Below are 18,883 nucleotides of genomic sequence, written 5' to 3'. Positions count from 1 at the left end.
TTGCCTAAAAAAAAAAAATCTACAATTTTGTTAATATTTCGGCTTGCAATGAATTTTAAGAAATAATCGCTCATTAAATAAGTACAAACATACGTGGAAGCTCTGGGAATCAATGTCTAAAAAAAAGTGAGAGAAAAACACTTCTGCTTTGGAACATACTCCCCTCTTTTCTTGCAACACACTTTCTCATTAATATCGTCAATAGTGCCCCAAAGGCGTCTAACTACGACAGATTTCAAGCCTAAACTATTAATACGAACATTGTTTGCTAGCTAATTAGAATTAGATATTAAGAGGGAAAAGCTAATTCTAACTCACACCTTTATTTTAATACACTCGCACGAGCTTTAAAAATAAAATATAATTTTACAGGCACGCATTGGAGCCACATTATATCTTGGACCGGAGCCTTTGTTTGTATGCCTGTACAAGCGCTGCCAATAAATATTTATCAAGTTTTCGATCACAAAAATCATTTTACTCTTATCTAAACCAGTTGAATATTCAGTAATTAGGGACCTTGTAACTGTATCAGATGAATATTTAGCAATTACGAACCTTGTAAGGAAAGCATGAATTGGGACATTAAATTCAGATGTATTATTGATAAATAACGTTCTTTAAATTAGGGAACTCGAATATAGTATAGCTTTTGTCTTTTATTTAACTTTTAAGCACTGTTACACCTAGGCTAAAACCAGGTGATCCCAGAAAGAAAAGCTTCTTCTAGAAGATTGTAAAGAATAAAGGAGAAATTACATCCCAGAGTTAACAGCGAAGTCTTAAGTTTTCTGTAATATACGATCTTATTTCTCGTACTTTTAAGGTGTTTAACTTATTGTTAAAATCGTATTTGAAAAAAAAATGTTTGGAACCAAATCGATATCGAGTTTGAAAACAACCGAAATTACCGCTTTACTCAATGGCTTCTCGCTTTCTCCAAATGGCTCCTAAACTTCTTATATAAATATTCCTTATTTTCAAAGAAAAATAATTTTAAAACAATTTTTACGGAGGGGTGGGCTACCCTTGAGTAGTATGAGGAAGTTGTGTGAGTGTCACACAGTTTGCCTCCTTCAATATTTATGTTTTTAAAATATGGCCATCCTTTAGCTATGCCAAAAGTACTGATAATAAATGAAAATACGGTTTCAAGTTTCTAAAGTATATGAAAAATAAAAGTAGAATTCATAATTTTCAGAAAAGTACATATTTCTGCAACCGATCATTTTACATTATAGAAATATTAAAATTCTTTAATATTTTCACACACACAACACACAAAAAGATCTATTGTACTATATTTTAATTATTAACCAAGTACTTACATGGTAGCAAAATACCAAGTAAGAGAATAATGCAGAGCTGTGAATGTCGAATTGTCGAAACTTACTCAGAAATTAAGTAAACGAAGTTATCAATGATTTAATTTGTCAAAGCATTTTTGTTTCGGTATCTGATTTGACTTTATCTTCAGAGATTAAATTTCAGGTTTCTCAACAGAAAATTGACTTTTCCCAAAAACCTGGCGTATCATACACTACCGCGAGGCGTTAAACTGGTAGACATTTGCTAGAAAAATTTTTTTCACTTACCTTATGAATAAATCTTTGAAGACAGATGAAAATCCGAAATCAGAATGACCAAATAATTAAGATCAAGCAAGTTAAGAAGTAGTTGATGATGTCCATCACCGTAGATCAACCAAGGATTAAATGAGACTCCATTAATAAAATTGTTTATTTATTTGGCCCTGTTTAAAAAATGTAATCACAAGGCAACCGAGCAATATTAAACAATAATCAAATGGCAAACAAAAAAAATTAACACGAATATCAAAGGGGTGAAAAATTAGTTACTTAATAAAAAGTTTCACAAACTTCATTTTATTAAGAAAAATCTATTTTCTTTCCAGAAAATATAAAATTTTAAGGAACCTAACATTTCAAACACTATGGTTATACAAGGCACAATTTATTTACTTCTACAGTATATCCCTGATAATAATAAGTTAATAAATAAAGCAATGCAGTTACAAAAAATGATTTATTATACTTTGATTTTTCATGTGATTTTTTTCTCCAGTGTTACTTTATTGAGTTGAATTCATAAGTTGTAGTGGTGTTAACACCTACTGGTGTAAAAATAATGACCTAAAAGAATTCTCTTTTAAATTAGTTATACTTTATAACCCAATCAATGATGTACAAGAGCTTTTGCGCTCAGCGCCTTAGCCCTGTATGCGCAATTTCTAGTTAAATTCATTGAGATAAAGTCTAAAAAAAAAAAAAAAGATTCTCCACAGCCACTTCCTCCAACCTAAGCGGGATCTCAGTAGGGCTCACCAAAGAACGAGGTGATTATGAGGTTATTTTGCAGATAGCAGTGTAAGTGATTCGAATAACTTTGATTTTACAAATTAGCAGCACTCCCACATTGCTCTCTACCAAGCTGATGGATAAGATTAACTTCCATTCCAGAAGTACCTTATTTATATCCATGGCGATTAGCAAATCGTACTGTTTAAAAGAAGTTAAACAATTTTTCAACACAGAAATTACAGATTCTAGAGATGATAAGTATCAAAGGTTCTAAACTAACTTCAATAAATTTGGTAACTAACGTGCCTCGCAATTGGTAACTATTTATAACATTATTGCCGATGTGTCTTTAGATTTAACAATTTGAATCACTGATCAAATCGACAGCTCTTTAGTGCCCAAAGGCTTTAGCGAAATTAAGTATTACTCTTTTGACTTCTTGAAATAATTGATCTTGTATGCTTCACATTAAAAAAAAAAAGCCATTTAAGTATAAAAAAGTTAAAAATAACGATTTCTCTTACTATGAAGATGTTAGATTCTATATAGAATCAAGTAAATTTATTTTGCCCCACTCTCATGTTAATTTAAAACATAACCAAACTGTTTAGTTTCAATTTCATTCCTTTAGAAATACTCCTGGCTTGCCCCAGAGATTCTTAGATTTAAAGAAATTGAAATACTCCTGGCTTGCCCCAGAGATTCTTAGATTTAAAGAAATTATCTATTTTTTCAGGTAATATAAAAACTACTTGGCGATAGTTTCGCAAATCAAAAGACGTTTTCGAAGATTTTACATCGTACAAACGTTTATAAACGATATGATTCCTTATCAGAGGAACTACCTACTGGAAAAATATTTTACTAGAAAAAATAATTTACTTTCATTAAGTATAAAATATTGGAAACATACACCAAACTGTTATCTATTTCAAAAGTAAAAATTTCTTAAACTTTGTACACTGAAAGAACATAATTCTAAAAACGGAAAACGAACGAAGAAAGTCATTTCAATCATTTGATATTACACATTATTACAATTATTACTTTCATTAAATTAAATATTTTTAGAGTATCAAATAAATATCCACATAAATCTTGCAAACAGAAGTGCCAACAGTGAAGCAAAAATAATTGAAATAATTTTCGACTTCTGTCGGGCTGTTTTATTCACAGTAGACACTTCTTCAAAATTCAACACTTGCCCCTCCATACTGTATTTGGATGCAGATATTATTTTCACTTTCACCTGTTTCCCCATCAATTTAGGATCATTAGGAATTAAAACCTGAAAAAGATAATAACAATTAACATAAGATGTACTTTTATCTGATGACAGAAAGTGGTCCTTTTAATCATTTTAAGTAGCCATTTTAAACATTCATATTTGCATTAAATTTTTTGCAGGGTTAATGAATGAATTGTTGAGATTTTTAGTAAGTTTAGTTAACAGCCAAGAAGAACAGCCATTTTCCTTAGAGTGAGAGCAATTTTAAAATATGGGAGCTACAGCTTTAAGGCTGAAATGTATAAGATAGACCCTTTGTGCTCCTTCTGAAAAGCCCAGAAATACAGATGATTATTAAGCAGAATAAACCTTCCACAATTTAACAACTACCCCCTCAAACATAACAACTATGCCAGCAGATTACACTAGGAGGAAGCCAATCAAAACAACTTCAACAAACCAACACAGACAATCGCATGACAACAACCTATCTGTAGAACCAAAATAGTACGCCCCTTTCATATGTAGTCACAAATTAAAAACTACTAAAAAACTCAACAACTATAATAGCTAAAAAAACATCAACAACGCAAAAAGACAATGTTTCTCAAATCTGAAGGACCGCACGGCAAAAGACAAACAATCAAATCTTCAGTTCTTAACAGGTAGGACAGAAGACAGACCAACTTTACATAAAACAATGTAAAAATAACTGTCATTAGCATAAGCCCTGAAGATGAAATAGACCTTAAATCGAAATCATAGAAAAAGTAAAAAATAATGAATGCAATAGGCAATAATATTCTTTCTTCCTTTTCCTTAAAGGAAAAAAATTACTTTATAAAAAGAGAATTCTTCTGGCCAAAAGAATTCGCAATTCGTTCTGTGTCAGTACATTAAAGTTAGAATCATTTATCTCAAAAATTATTTTTGCAGTATTATATCTTAGAGGGTCAGACCAAACTAGACTTAAGCCTATACATGCCTAAGTATAGGCTGCGCTGACGGGAGTACGTATTGGTTAAAAGATTCTCTTTTTCTCCTTTAGGCTTTCTAGTGTAGCAGAAGAGATGGGAAATGTCTAGTGTATTCGAAAGAAAGGCAGGTATCTACAAACTGATCACATTTTCATTGAAATAATTTCCTTATAGGGTAAAAAGTCCAGAGCATATCTGCTCCAAACAGTTATTATATTTTTCTACACATTAAGGAAATTATTGTAACGTGCTAAAGCGACTGTGCACTAAAACATTTATGCCACTTCTCTTGAGAGTCATGAAAATGTAATAACTGAGACTTCTAGTTCTGCAGGCTTTGTTTGAGATTGTCGGAGATTAAAGTGTCACTGTATTGTGTTGTTCAAGCTAAACAAGGTTGTAGTAAGGGCCCAACTATAATTGGCTTATAGTTCTCCCCTAAAATCTCCTAATTTAGTTCTTTTTAACAGTGGAGCCCCTAAGAATTAATTTTTTCAACTTTAAAGCATGCAATTTTTGCATCCTTAGGAAACAATGGGCGCATTCAGCAGACAAGAGCGCTATCAGATCGCTCCCAAAGGGAGCGCTTTATTTCTCTGAACGCTCTGCTACTAATATAACCTAAACATAACTTTTTTTTTAATTAAGATTGGCGAGGAAAATAAAAAACAACTCGTTTTTTAAATTAAAAGGTGCTAGGCCATTTCAAAATCTGGTATTTATTAATCATATTTCAACTTTTTAACTTGTTATCAAAGAGAAAGAAGAGCACGCGATAGATTATTTTTATGTATTTTTTCATCCCCTTTCTACTAAAAATATTGCCAAGGCAGTAAAGCTAGTATTTTTCTTAATATCGGGAAATAAGTCGTTTTCCGAGTGATTTTTCTAAGAAAAATCAAATGTTAAGAGCTCTAAAGCTTAGATGTTCTCAACTGTACACAAAATGGCTAAAAATTAATTGTACATCTGTTACAAACAAGAAGGTTTAATAATTATTTGGTAATTTTGGGAGAGTTGCGTTTAATTACCAAAAAAATTGGAAAAATTTCAAACTTGTTTTTATAAATACACGTACTTTGCTAGTAGCGATCACCGCTCCGTCGAAGTAGCATAGAAAATTTCCGCTCCATAAGATGGCGACCACTCCCACAACATGTTGTGAGAGCGATGCTAAAAGTGCGCCATTCAGCGGATAGTTCCGTAGCGCTCTTGTCTGCTGAATGCGCCCAATTTAAAGACTTCTGCCTTCAAAAAATACCTAACTCATCGAAATATGAATGTTCAAAAAGCAAAGTAATTTTTATAATCATGACCTCAGCCATAAATATTAAAGCGTAACATACTTGCTGGTAAGCTTTATTATGTCCCACATAATGTTTTTTATCGTGAGCTTCTTCCGTAACGAGTACATTAAATGAGCGTCCAACAAGATGCCTATATGGTTCATAAGAGTGAAACAACTCAGTCAGTTTTTTGGTACGCTTCTTAACCTGTTAATATATTTTTTATCTGATTAAGTAATATTCATATAAAATTTTGCTAACAAAAGTATTTTCTTGTACCTCTTGAGTATCCACTCTACGCATTTTAGCGGCAGGTGTTCCTGGTCTTGGAAAAAATTGGTTAATAAATAAACTAGGGAACTTATATTTTGCACAAAGTTCAAGTGTGTCATCAAAATCTTTCTCAGTTTCCGTTGGAAATCCACAAATTATATCTGTCGCTATTGACATCTCTGGAACTCTTGAAAAGAAAATAATACGGTGGTACTGGATGAAATTCAGGATGAAGGAAGAAGTATTACTTAATGATTGGAAGGAAAAAAGAAGAATTAGTACCTTTCAGTTAAAAATTTAACAACTTTTTCAAAATCTGCCCTGCAGTACTCTCTCTTCATATCTGAAAGAACAGCATCTGAACCTGACTGTACTGGTATATGAAGAAAACTGTAGACTCTGTCATGATTAAAAATCTTAGACATTTCCTGCGAAACATTAAAGCCAACTTTATTCATATTCTCGAAGTTTTAAAAATCAAAAAATTATAAGAAACTTTTAAACGCAATAAAAAAAAATTAACCTCTAGATGGTCCAAGATGTACGGAGGATTAGTCATGCCAATTCTAAGCATGCACCCTTCTGGTATATTAGGTACCAATTTTTCCAACAATTCAGGCAAATTAGTGCCAATATCTCGTCCATATGCTCCAGTATCTTCAGAGGTTAACCATAATTCCACAACTCCCTCATTAAATGATTCTACAGCGCGAGCTATTATTTCTTCTAAAAGTAAACATTTTCATTTCATAAACAATTTTAAGTTTAAGCCAGAGATATAAGTGCCGAATAACTTCGATAATTCAGAAAAGCTACTGTCTAGTTTGAAAGACGCCTTCTGAGTAAGTTCCTCTACACTAATAACGTGAAGATATGCTACCATTTTTCAAGGCTCTATACTTAAATGTAAAAGGCGAAAGATTTATGCAAAGGTCTTAAAATTGCCTAATTGCAGACTGCCACGAATTGTTGCGACAGAAGTAATTAAAAGAAATTTATACTGGTGTCAAATTTGGAAAAATTTGTGTAATCAATATAATATTAATACAGAGGCAGATGGTGACACTATAGTGACAGTTTGGGAATCCAGTATAGGTGAACTAATTGGTAACATAAACCGGGAAGAAAGAACTAATGCGGAGGTAAATGCAAGGCAAGGTGTTTCGCATGGATTATACCCCTTGTTAGATTATAATCGTTCTAGTTATATAGATTGTTGGCCATTAAATGAGGTTAAGCTAATATTGAAGGCTCGGTGTGAGCTGTTAAATTTAAATTATAGACCATTTAGGCCTGAAGAATGTCAGCTTTGTTCTCTCTGTAACTGCAGGGAAATAGAAAATGTAAAGCACTTGATCGCTATTTGTCCCATATTGAAGCCATATAGATATAGATATTTTAATAAATATTCCTTATCAGAAAATGAGCTGCTAAACCTTCTGAACGGCCAAAACTGGACTGCCTTAGTCGGATTTTTGAAAGAGGCATTATATTATAGATCTCTATTAGTTAGAGAATTTAATTATAATTAATATTCATCAAAAAACAGAATTTTTTTTCTTTAATAAGTGTTTCTTCTTGTTTTTTATTATTATTTTTAATTATTATATTTATATTGGAGGCGTAGGGAGGTGGCGGCCCCATCGCCCATCCAGTTAGGATGCAATCAGCCTCCCGCGAGGGGTGTCTGTTGCATGCAGGCACTGGGGATTAGCACCCCTACGGGTTACCCTAGCTCAGGGCACCATGCACTCTCACCATAACAATACACTTACACTCAACTACATGCACTCACATCGCAGACTAAGGCAATAACAAAATACACCCTAGGGCTACCGCCCCTAGGAAGCCGCCCCGGAGGGGGAGCAGGTCTGGAGGCTCAAAGGTGGCAGCCCCACCACTAGACTTGGGTGCGGAGGGCTAATAACCCTCCCACCTGAAACCGCACTTATTACGAAACCTCAAAGCAAATCAACCGGACGATCTCAACGGCAACGACCTAGGAACTGTATAACGGATTATAAACTCGGAACATGGAACATTTTAACACTGTACAGACCCGGAGCTCTTCATAAGCTCTTAGAGCAGATTGACAAATACAGAATAGATATAATCGCCATTCAGGAAATCCGGTGGTTAGGAAAGGGATCTCTAGAAAAGGAAAATCATACCATATACTACAGTTGTGATGAGAGACTTCATGCATTTGGAACTGGATTTGTCATAGGAAGAAAACTTCGTCAACAGGTAATCGACTTTAAAGCAGTAAACCCCAGAGTCTGTGTTCTCCGTATCAGAGGGAAGTTTAAAAACTACAGCATAATAAGCGCCCACGCTCCCACGGAAGTAGCTGCTGACGAAGATAAAGAAGCCTTCTATGATTTATTGGAAAGGACATTCGACCAATGCCCGAATTATGATATAAAGATCATAGCAGGAGACATGAACGCTAAAGTCGGAAAAGAAGATATTTATCGCCCAACTATTGGGAATCAAAGCCTCCATGACACTAGCAATAACAATGGACAGAGACTGGTAAATTTTGCTGCCTCACGCAATCTTGTCATTGGAGGGACACTGTTCCTGCATAAGAATATCCACAAGGGCACTTGGACAACGCCAAACGGCGATCAGACTAATCAGATAGACCATATACTGATAAGTGCAAGAAACAGATCTGATCTCCAGGATGTAAGATCCTATAGAGGCGCAAATTTGGACTCTGATCATTATTTAGTCCTAGCACGTATTCACGCCCGTATATCAGTAATTAAATGTGAACGAGGGCAAAGAATTATGAAATATAACGTTGACCGCTTAAAGAATGAACAAGTCCAAAGAGAATTTACAAACTCTATTGAAGCCCACCTACGTGGAATTTTAACTGAAGAAAATAGTGGGATAGATCATAGATGGGAAGAATGCTACAAAGCAATAAAACAAGCTGCTATCGAGACCTTAGGCGAAAGAGAGAGAGGAATTAAAGCCCACTGGTTCAATGAAGAATGCAGATCCGCTACAGATAAGAAAAATGAGGCCTATAGAAAGATGATACAAAGAACAAGAACTCGAGCTTTGGTAGAAGGATATAGAAGATTGAGGAGAGAAGAGAAACGCATACACCAAAGAACTAAAAGAGCATGGGAAAACAAAAAATTGGAGACTATAGAGAATTTAAGATTTGACAATCAGGTTAGGAAATTCTATCGAGAAGTAAATAACGGAAGGAAATCTTTTAAACCTATACTGTCTGCATGTAAAGCTGAAGATGGGTCCCTCTTGACAGACCCAATGCAGATTTTGAATAGATGGAAGGGGCACTTTAATGGCCTGTTGAATGGGCCAGAGGAAGCAACGGAAGGTGCAAATACTTTTGTAATAACCCGCTCTGAGGATGATGAACTTGAACCTCCAGATGAAGAAGAAGTAACCAATGCTATTGAAAGGCTAAAAAATAATAAAGCTCCTGGCCAGGATGATTTACCCGCTGAATTCTTTAAATATGGCGGAGAAAATCTAAAAAAAGAAATCCATGAAATAATGCTGTCCATTTGGACAGACGAACGACTGCCTGCCCCATGGTCTAAAACGATTATCTGCCCTATCCATAAAAAAGGCGATCAATTGGAGTGTCGCAACTATAGAGGAATCTCTCTTCTCTCATGCGCATACAAAATTTTCTCTCTTGTTTTGTTTCAGCGTCTTCTGCCGCATGTGGAAAATAAAATTGGTTGCTACCAATGCGGCTTTCGCCAGGGAAGATCAACTATAGACCAAATCTTCTCCCTAAGAATGATCCTTGAAAAGGGAAGGGAATATAAAATGCAAACCCATCACCTTTTCATTGATTTCAAATCAGCTTACGACAGTATTGAAAGGGAAGAATTATATAGAGCTATGGAAGAACTAAATGTGCCAAAAAAATTGATTCGCCTGGTAAGGCTCACAATGAGCACAGTTCGATGCACAATACGTGTACAAGCTGGAACGTCCGAGGAGTTTTTGACAAGAAAGGGAGTGAGGCAAGGTGATGCACTGGCGTGCCTTCTATTTAACATAGCGCTAGAGAGGGTTATGAGAGAAACGGAAATTCAAATAGGAGGCACTATTTTCAATAAATCGGTGCAAGTGTTAGCTTACGCTGACGATGTTGATATTATTGGAAGATCTTACCGTGCAATGGAAGAAGCATTCCTAGCCCTTGAACACTCTGCTCGTAGGATAGGTCTCATTGTAAATGAAGAAAAAACTAAATACCTAGCGGCAGACACGGACAGAAGGCTGCCGATGTCAGTACCTATAGGCAGCTACACATTTGAATCCGTCGATCACTTCACCTATTTGGGCTCTCAGGTCAACATTAATAATAATATAACAGCAGAAATAGCATGCCGAATCGTGGCGGCGAATCGGTGTTATTTTGGCCTGAAGCGCCAATTGTGTAGTCGCCTGGTATCCAGGAAAACGAAATGTTTAATGTACAAATCATTAATCCGCCCCATACTCACATACGGCTCAGAGACTTGGAGCTTTTCAAGAGCAGACGAGGATAAGCTCCTTATATTCGAACGGAAAATACTCCGCCGCATATACGGACCGGTTCGTTCCGAAGAAGGGTGGAGGAGAAGAACGAATTTAGAGTTAGCCAGCCTATATGCAGAAATAAATGTAGTAAAATTTATAAAGCTGGGTCGACTTAGATGGGCGGGCCATGTGGCCAGAATGAGAGAAGATGACATGCCCAAAAAGCTAATGTCAGCACAACCCCTTAGGGTAAGAAGGGTAGGCAGACCCCGGCTTCGATGGGTGGACTGCGTGGCTGAGGATAGTAGAGTATTGTTGGGGGTGAGGGACTGGAGAACGGCTGCACAGGAGAGGGAATCTTGGGCGAGACGTATTGAGGAGGCCAGGACTCAGCAATGAGTTGTAGCGCCGCTGAAGAAGAAGAAGAAGATATTTATATTGATTCTTAAAATGTAACTTCGCATTTGCAACTCTGCTGACGGATAATATCCAAAGCAATAATAATGTTAAATTATTGTATATATACACCTATGTAAAAATATTCCTGTTAATAAACATTAATAAATAAAAAATAAAAAAATACTTAAATGTAACTTTTTTTTGTTATAATAAAAGATTAGAAAAATGTGTGGTGAACAAAATTAACTTCTGAATTGCAGTAATCCACTTGTTTGGCCGAATAAGGATTTTATTCTTTTACTCTTATCGAGTGAAGGGGGCAAGGCGGAGCCTAGTGTAGTAAGAGTTATAAACAGTGTATACTTACTTCAATATTCTGTGCTAACTATTACTAAAGATAATAACATAATGTAATCGACAAAAAAATCCGTATTTTTAAGGAGAGAGGCGCAATATATTTTTAATTTTCAGTTTGTATACTTAATATCTTCCTTATCTATGATAGAAATTTTGATAGTTCTAACCAATACTTAACCCACCTATTACTTTTCTTATATATCTTTTCTGTTTATTATATATTTTTACCTGGAGGATAACTTCCAAGATCTCCACGAGCATGTTTCGTTTTACAATACGTGCATTGATTTAAGCAGCCAGTATTGATGGGTATAATCTCAATTAACGGATTCCTCCTTACTTTTGGCAATGATAATGACGCTCCTCCAAGTTTTTTCCCAGCAGATTTTTTTTGTCCGAGTAACTTGATTGTATTACCTGAAAGGATGAGATGTTACTACTAATCAAACCAGGCATATACACAATCTAAACAAAATCAAAACCTAATATCTTCTAATTCCGAGTATACTTTGCAAGATCTTCAGCATTCATTTAAAAGTAAACAAATTACATGAATATAAAACGCATATTTGTTACTTTTTAGCTGACAACCTTTTAATTTTAACGTCATAAAGATGGAAAATTAAACATTATCTAATAGGAAATGAAATATCTGAGTTTCAATTAAAATGCGATTAAATATGTTATGTTCCTCACTTTAAAAAAAAAATAAAAAAATAAAGATTGCACGCACCTCACCTAATTCACATGGCAAGATCCTCAAAATAATAAATACTATAATTTTGACTTGGTGTTTGTTTTGAAACAGAATACATTACATAAAAAGAAATGTTCATCAGAGGATAACTGTAAATATTTTTACCTTTAAGCGACTCTTCCACAACTTCTACAACTCTATCAATTTGTTGAACCCCAATTATACTAAGGCCAATTAAAAATTCAGATTTGGGAGCTCCTTGAGATACACATCCAGCTACCACAATACATTTTCCAGCTTTTCTTCCTGCAGCTATTTCGTTTCTAAAAAAGTAAATGTGTTCAATATTTAAATACATAAATAGCTAAAACGATAAAATGGATAAAAAATTAAATACCTAAAATGATCTTCGGCAGGACTTTTCACTGTGCAGCTGTTTAGAAGCCACAAATCTGCATCTAATTTATTTTCTGAAAAATAAATGTCACTTTTCGGGTAAAAAATTAAAAAAATAACTTCATAACTAAGCTAACAACTTTCTTTCTCTAGTGCTATATAACTAAATTGGATTTCATATATTTTTCTAGATCAGATATCAGAAAAACTTACGGGTAAGTTTGTAACCATAGGCCGATAACAGCCCGGCCATATATTCACTATCACTACCATTGTGAGTACATCCCCACGTTTTGATGTAAATTGTTTGAGTCCCTGGAATTATACTTTTGGGTGCAACATATCCTTTACTCTCATCCAAATTATCTCCATTTTTTTCTGTCTGAATATTTTTCGATTTACGTACCCTTACTGTAACACCCTTTCGATGTTCACGTCTTGGATCAATATCTTGAGATGCAAGAAGATCTTCAATATCCTCTATAATCTCACAAGCACTTGGCATATTTATAAAGTTACAGAAATATTTAATGAAAAGAATCTTTTAAATCATAACTGCACTTATTTAAATTAAATTAGTTTAACACGTTTATTTATAATCACAGTCACTACACATCAGAATACGATATTAACATAACTGTCAGTTAATAAAGTGCATTGCAGAATAGCACTTGCATTTTCAGTGCTTAACATCATCTGCTACCACTACAACCAATAAGCTTTAAATTACCTTCCTTATTTTCTGATGTGAGTAACCTTACCACTAGGGATTTGTTCCTGACAACCAAGTGATGAGGTTACAAGTGAGGAACGATTGAGCTACGTTGTTCAAGTGTATAAAATCAGTTTTATATTACTTGTTTTAAATTAGTGGGGCTAGAATTTTTAAAGAACTGTTGTCTCTAATAGATTCTTAATGATTGCAATTAGTGTATTTTAAACGAAAGTTGTGAATATGCCAGAAAATACAACATTAGTTGTGAGACATTTTCCTCCAAGTTATTCTAAAGAAGAACGAATACAGTTCTTGAAAGCATTCAATGCAGTTGAAGTAAAGTGTTTAATTTCTAAATATAAAAAACAAAGTCTGGTTTTTGCGAAGTAAGTATTGCTCTTAAATCTTTCTCTGTTACAGAATTTTCCATTTATATTGCTTCATTAAATTTAGGTTTAGAACAAGGAGAGAGGCAGAGGCGGTGTTAAAACATTTGCACCAAGAAGAATTAGAAGATGGTTGTTGCCTTTCCTTAGAGTTTGCTAAAGGTAGTGAATTTTCAAATTTTGCCAAGGATTTTGAGAGTGGAATTGAAAGGTATTTGCTCATTTGCAAGTATTATTTTGCAGACTAGTAACTTTTTTGAATTACACACTAGTTTAATTTATTCAGGATTGCAGAAACAAAGGATGATCAGTCACATCAGCGCCGAATATTGGAAGATTTTCTTGGACGTCTTAATTCTTGGTCACGTCATCTGGACTTCCGTCATCCACCTCCTCATCATTTGAGCTACCAGTACCCTCCACCAACTTTATCGGTGCTTACTAATATTGCTAAAGCATTAGCAGCTGTGCCAAAATTCTACACTCAAGTGTTGCATCTCATGAATAAGATGTCCTTGCCATGTCCTTTCGCAGATAATTTTAGGTACTTAAAAAGAAAAGTTACTCTTGCCACATTTGTTTTTTTATATTTATATCAAAGCTTTTACTATATTCTAGTAAATTTCCAGCTTTAAATAATTATATTTACTTTTTTTGAATAGCATTTCTTCAGAGACAATGCCTGATTTGTTTGCAAATCTGTTTATTGGTTTGGAGAAAAAGACAGCTTTGGCAGAAACAGCACGACCAGAAAATGAATCTTGTGAAGAATCTGAAATAGAAAGTGATCCAGACACTGCTGTTCCTAATGTTGGGCTGAAGAGAGCTTTTAAGACGAAATCCATTTCTAGAGCTAAAAGATTGCGACTTGTAAAACCTCCAATCCCCAAGAATGAAAAATCTGGGCAGCTTGTCAAACCAGAAGAGGTTAAGTGTTTGAATCTTATATAGATAAGATATACTTTATTATTAAATATGTACGATTAATTACAAAAAATGAGGTACCAATGTATTTACATTTTAACCTTCATTACACTTGAGGGAATCCTTAAGATAAAATATGCTAGGAAAAAAAGAAAGAAAAACCAGCATCTAGAGGAGTAAGTTGAAGGACATGTTTAATTCTTTTGCGTGGACAGGGAATGGAAGGATTCGCAGAGAATAGGTGAAAGGACTATCTAGAGTGGAAAAGAAGTTTTGGCTTTTAGAGCAGATGGTTTGGAAATAGAGTGTACGTGGATTGTGGAAGCGATTTTATGGCGTGAGTCGACTGTAGTACATCTGTCGCATTTGTTCTATGTTGTTTGGAGTTTGAATGGTTCTACACACTACATGTTACTATGTTTCTTGATGTTACTACCCGAGGCTGGTTCCAGACGGAGCAGGCGTTGAGTAACATCGGCCTGATGACCACTTAGTATAGGAGGAGTTTCTTCTGTATAGTTATCTCCAGTTATCTACGGTTATTATATGTACTATATGTATAAAACCCTGACATCAGCGTACAGGGCAAGATTGATTAAATCTTATCTAATTATATACATGTAGTTGTAAGTTGAATTAAAGAGTTTATTGTGACACCCACAATAACACTAAATTCTGTTCTGTCTTTTTTGTTAAAGGGGATCCTGTAGAAAGCTTGAAGGCATGAGTTTGTCTTCTCAAAACACTTGGTTACTAACACTATATGTGCCGTGATGTTTTAGTATCTTCTTTACCTTCTGAATTTTTCTGAAATATCGTTGACTTCGGGTTTTAATTTACTGTTCCTACAATTTAGTGAACTCATTTCGTTGCACTTCTAATGGCACAAGGTTCAGGTGTATAAGGACTCCAATGGAACCTCTGAGACGATCTGCCATATCGTAGTCCTGTACTCTAATTCGCTGTAACCTAGTTTTCTTTAGTACGAAAACTGAGAGGATTGTCGAAGCAATATTTAGGAGCCATTGTAACAAAGTACAATAAAAAATTTAAAACTCTGATGTAGCCTACAATGTCTAGAAGAATAAGTGGGAACTTGCTCTTTCAGAAGCTGCAGAAGAGACTAAATTTTAGATTTTTTGTTGAAATAAATCCCCTTTGTGTCGAAAAATAAAAGAAGTACGAGTGAATAAGGAGCAGGACTATATTCTTATATTAGAACAGTATTTGGAATAAATTTTGTATTATTTGACTCTGATGACTTTATAAATTTATCTTTCCTTTTTTTTTTTTCAGGTATTCGATTTACCCTCTCAAAATCCAAAGTCGGAACCAACAAAAATAGAAGTTAAAGTTATTAGTGATTTGAATGCCGTAGCAGCTACTGGAAATGATTTAGAGATTTCTAGTGAAGGTTTTGAAAAAATGGAACCTCAAGAGAAAGCTCAGTCTGGTGTAAGTGAGAGCACTGAAACTGCCAAAGATGAAAAAGAAGAAGATTTAACTAGAGGATTTATTACAGAAGAAGAATTAGCAATGAATAGGATATCATCTAGAGGTTTTTATTTCTTCGTTTTCTTTAAATTTCTCTACTTTATTTGACTTATTGCTGTCTTAATTTAATAAGTCTGGTAGAAGTGCAAATAAGTGAAAGGTATGCCAAAAGAATTCCCTTCCTTCAAAGACCAATTGCACTAATCTTCAATCTGATGCTCGTGAGATTGTGTAGTAAAACTCTTACCTTGTCTCTTAAAAGTGTTTTATCGAACCCATCTTTATTTCTTTAAAGAAGTAGATCAAAAAATTCTTTAAAAAAATTAAATATACGTGTACGACTTACACTAGGATTTCCTGCCAAAGAAGATAGAGAAAGAAAAGAATAAATCCTACAGGTGAATTGTGATGTGATAAGTGACTAGATAAAACACGGAAAATGAGACATCCTGTATAATATCTATTTTCCCTACCTCCACTACCAGTTCCGAAGAAGGACACCACAGTGGTGTCCGAAGCGTATAACATGTTAGAAATTTTATTTTATTTTTTTGGTCAGCCAATTTCTTAAGTTTGTATTGTAACATACAAACTTAAGAAATTGGCTGACCAAAAAACAGGCAAATTCTAACTTATTCATCAGTTAATGTGGAAGACATTCCATTTCTCAGCACACAAATTTAATGCTATCTAATTGGTACTTGATTAGGATTCCTTGATTTTCTTTGTAGCCTAAATCTAATTCTTAATATGATTTTTAGGCTGAAATGTGACTCGTTTTTCTCGTATTTGTTTTAAGAAGTAGGATGTTAAAGAAGGGCATTGTCTTAATGACCTGTAAAAAGCCAGCAATATTCACGTCCAATAATGTTAAATTTGAAAAATTCAAAAATCACTTTATTTGAATGATCCATTTGCAATATATTTCAGATCAACGTATGCTGCCAGTTTTTAAAAATTACCAACCTGGTCTACCTTCCTGCAGACTTTATCTTAAAAATTTAAACAAAAATGTGGAACTAGCAGATCTAAATTATATATATCGAAGGTTTTATGTACAGCATGAAGACGAGCAGGGAACAATGTGAGTATACATTGTTATGAAACTTTTATTGGATTATTTCTCAATTATTAAAAAGTTAAAGTTTGTGTCTTAAATTGCTCTTGGTCATACGTGTTGGTTTCCAGGTTTGATATAAGGTTAATGCAAGAAGGTAGAATGAAGGGGCAAGCATTCATTACTTTGCAAAATGAAAAACAAGCAGAAATTGCTCTTAAAGAGACTAACGGTTATATTCTCAAGGGTAAACCTATTGTAGTACAATTCGCAAGAGCTAAACCCAAGTAGCTTTTTATAAAATAATGTACATTTTGTAAATATGTTAAGTACATTTTTCTTAAGTAAAGTCATTTGTAATATTTGTTATAAATACATATAAAAGTATGTTTGAAAAAATTATTTTTTTTTTCAACAGGACATTTGGATGATCTTGCAATTTTATGTACCATCACTGCCATCTGCTTATCAACATATCTCGGAAAAGTATATCTAGTTTGTTAGATAAATTTAGGATTATCATAAATATTTGTTGGGTTTAAAGTTTACTATTGTCAAAAGCCGTTTAAGATGATTGTGTCGCTAGCCCGACAAAAAATTTCTAATAACTGTAAGGATTGTCTGTCGAAGGCAGCGTCTATATATCTAATATACTTTTTTTTCTTTAAGTTAAGGCATTAGCTGCCGGGAGCATTTTTTTGCGTTCAGTCGGCATCCGACACTGTTCTCTTTGCAGGCAACAGCCCATCACTGGATAATGAGCTGCAAGAAGCCCCTAATAAATGTTGGAGACTTCGGAATGTGAATTCGGAATCTTCATATGGCAACTTGCACTTTATACTGAGCTAATCCTTAACTAATTCTGAGCTAGTTCGTACTAATTTAGTAAGCAATCATTGGTAGATATTTGATTAAAAGTTCTTTTCTGGCGTTTATACTTGTATATACTCGTAAATTTATATGCCTTACGTAACTATGACCTGGTTTAGAGACTGATAAAAAAAAAAAAAGTTTTCTTTATAAATAATATGTTACTGAAAAGATTTATCATTTTCTGGAGGAATTCCCTCTTCTAGATAAATTTTGTCTGATTTATTTCGATAAACATACTCCTAGGAAATAGTTGAGGTTTAGTCTCCGCTAAGCTCGCAATGCCTGTAGGTCAGGTTTTATTGGCTAATACTCTAGATGATTTCAATATTCATTAAATTATGGAGGTTAATGTGATCTAGTTCTTTTCTAACAAATACTTTGATTCGCAGGACTAAGTTAATATTTCTGGAATTATTTTGCTTAAGAAACCTTCAAAATTTCATTTAAACAAAATGTTTTGCTGACTTCTACTAGAATTTGTGGAGAAAATGTATCTAATTGGCACTACAACCCACGGTGGGTCCTGGACCTTCCCAATGAGTCGTCGCTTTCCAATTCATAAATCTCAGCAGGCAGCATCACAATCAGCCCACCCTTACCTTGATCGACTATCTCAATATTTTCCATCATGTCAGAGAGTAAGTTGGATAGGCCACCAGTCTTCCCGGCCTGATATTCTGTATTCTGACAATATCGGCACCGACAGAGTTCATTAGATTGCTGTTCCTGACTAGTCTAATATTGGACCTTATATTGTTTTCGAAAAACTTTCTTCATGGTCCAAAGCTGAGAGGAAGGACTGATACTATTTGGTTGAGCTGGGATTTCGTTTGTCTACTGATTAGTTTGCTTCAATGCAAGTAAACTTATAAATGCTTCAATAAAAGTGTTTTTGAATGAGTGATTCAGGTAAGACATCTCTTAGACAAGTTCTAATTAATATAATCCCTCGAGTCAGGTCAGTCCTTGACTCATT

At 34.3% G+C, this 18,883-nt stretch overlaps 2 protein-coding genes across 2 annotated transcripts; one reads left to right on the top strand and one right to left on the bottom strand.

Moving 5' to 3' along the window:
- Positions 1-2,285: 2,285 nt before the first annotated feature.
- LOC141461759 (threonylcarbamoyladenosine tRNA methylthiotransferase) lies at positions 2,286-13,176 on the bottom strand. The gene is made up of 9 exons (XM_074143067.1): positions 12,672-13,176; positions 12,460-12,532; positions 12,228-12,385; positions 11,594-11,782; positions 6,609-6,811; positions 6,368-6,513; positions 6,092-6,272; positions 5,873-6,019; positions 2,286-3,609 (listed from the first exon to the last, which is right to left on the bottom strand). Exons 1-9 carry the CDS (start codon positions 12,961-12,963, stop codon positions 3,397-3,399), a joined length of 1,602 nt encoding a protein of 533 aa, XP_073999168.1. The 5' UTR covers positions 12,964-13,176; the 3' UTR covers positions 2,286-3,396.
- Positions 13,177-13,251: 75 nt separating this feature from the next.
- LOC141461766 (RNA-binding region-containing protein 3) lies at positions 13,252-17,643 on the top strand. The gene is made up of 8 exons (XM_074143079.1): positions 13,252-13,559; positions 13,627-13,770; positions 13,846-14,103; positions 14,222-14,486; positions 15,780-16,041; positions 16,908-17,061; positions 17,166-17,359; positions 17,453-17,643. Exons 1-7 carry the CDS (start codon positions 13,414-13,416, stop codon positions 17,323-17,325), a joined length of 1,389 nt encoding a protein of 462 aa, XP_073999180.1. The 5' UTR covers positions 13,252-13,413; the 3' UTR covers positions 17,326-17,359; positions 17,453-17,643.
- The last annotated feature ends 1,240 nt before the right edge of the window (positions 17,644-18,883 follow it).

This window comes from Rhodnius prolixus, unplaced genomic scaffold, assembly GCF_049639745.1.
Source record: "Rhodnius prolixus isolate KJV_2025 unplaced genomic scaffold, Rpr scaffold_1, whole genome shotgun sequence".
Taxonomy (NCBI): domain Eukaryota; kingdom Metazoa; phylum Arthropoda; class Insecta; order Hemiptera; family Reduviidae; genus Rhodnius; species Rhodnius prolixus.
Note: the sequence above shows the minus strand (reverse complement) of the source record. Positions and strands in the feature narration are given on the sequence as shown.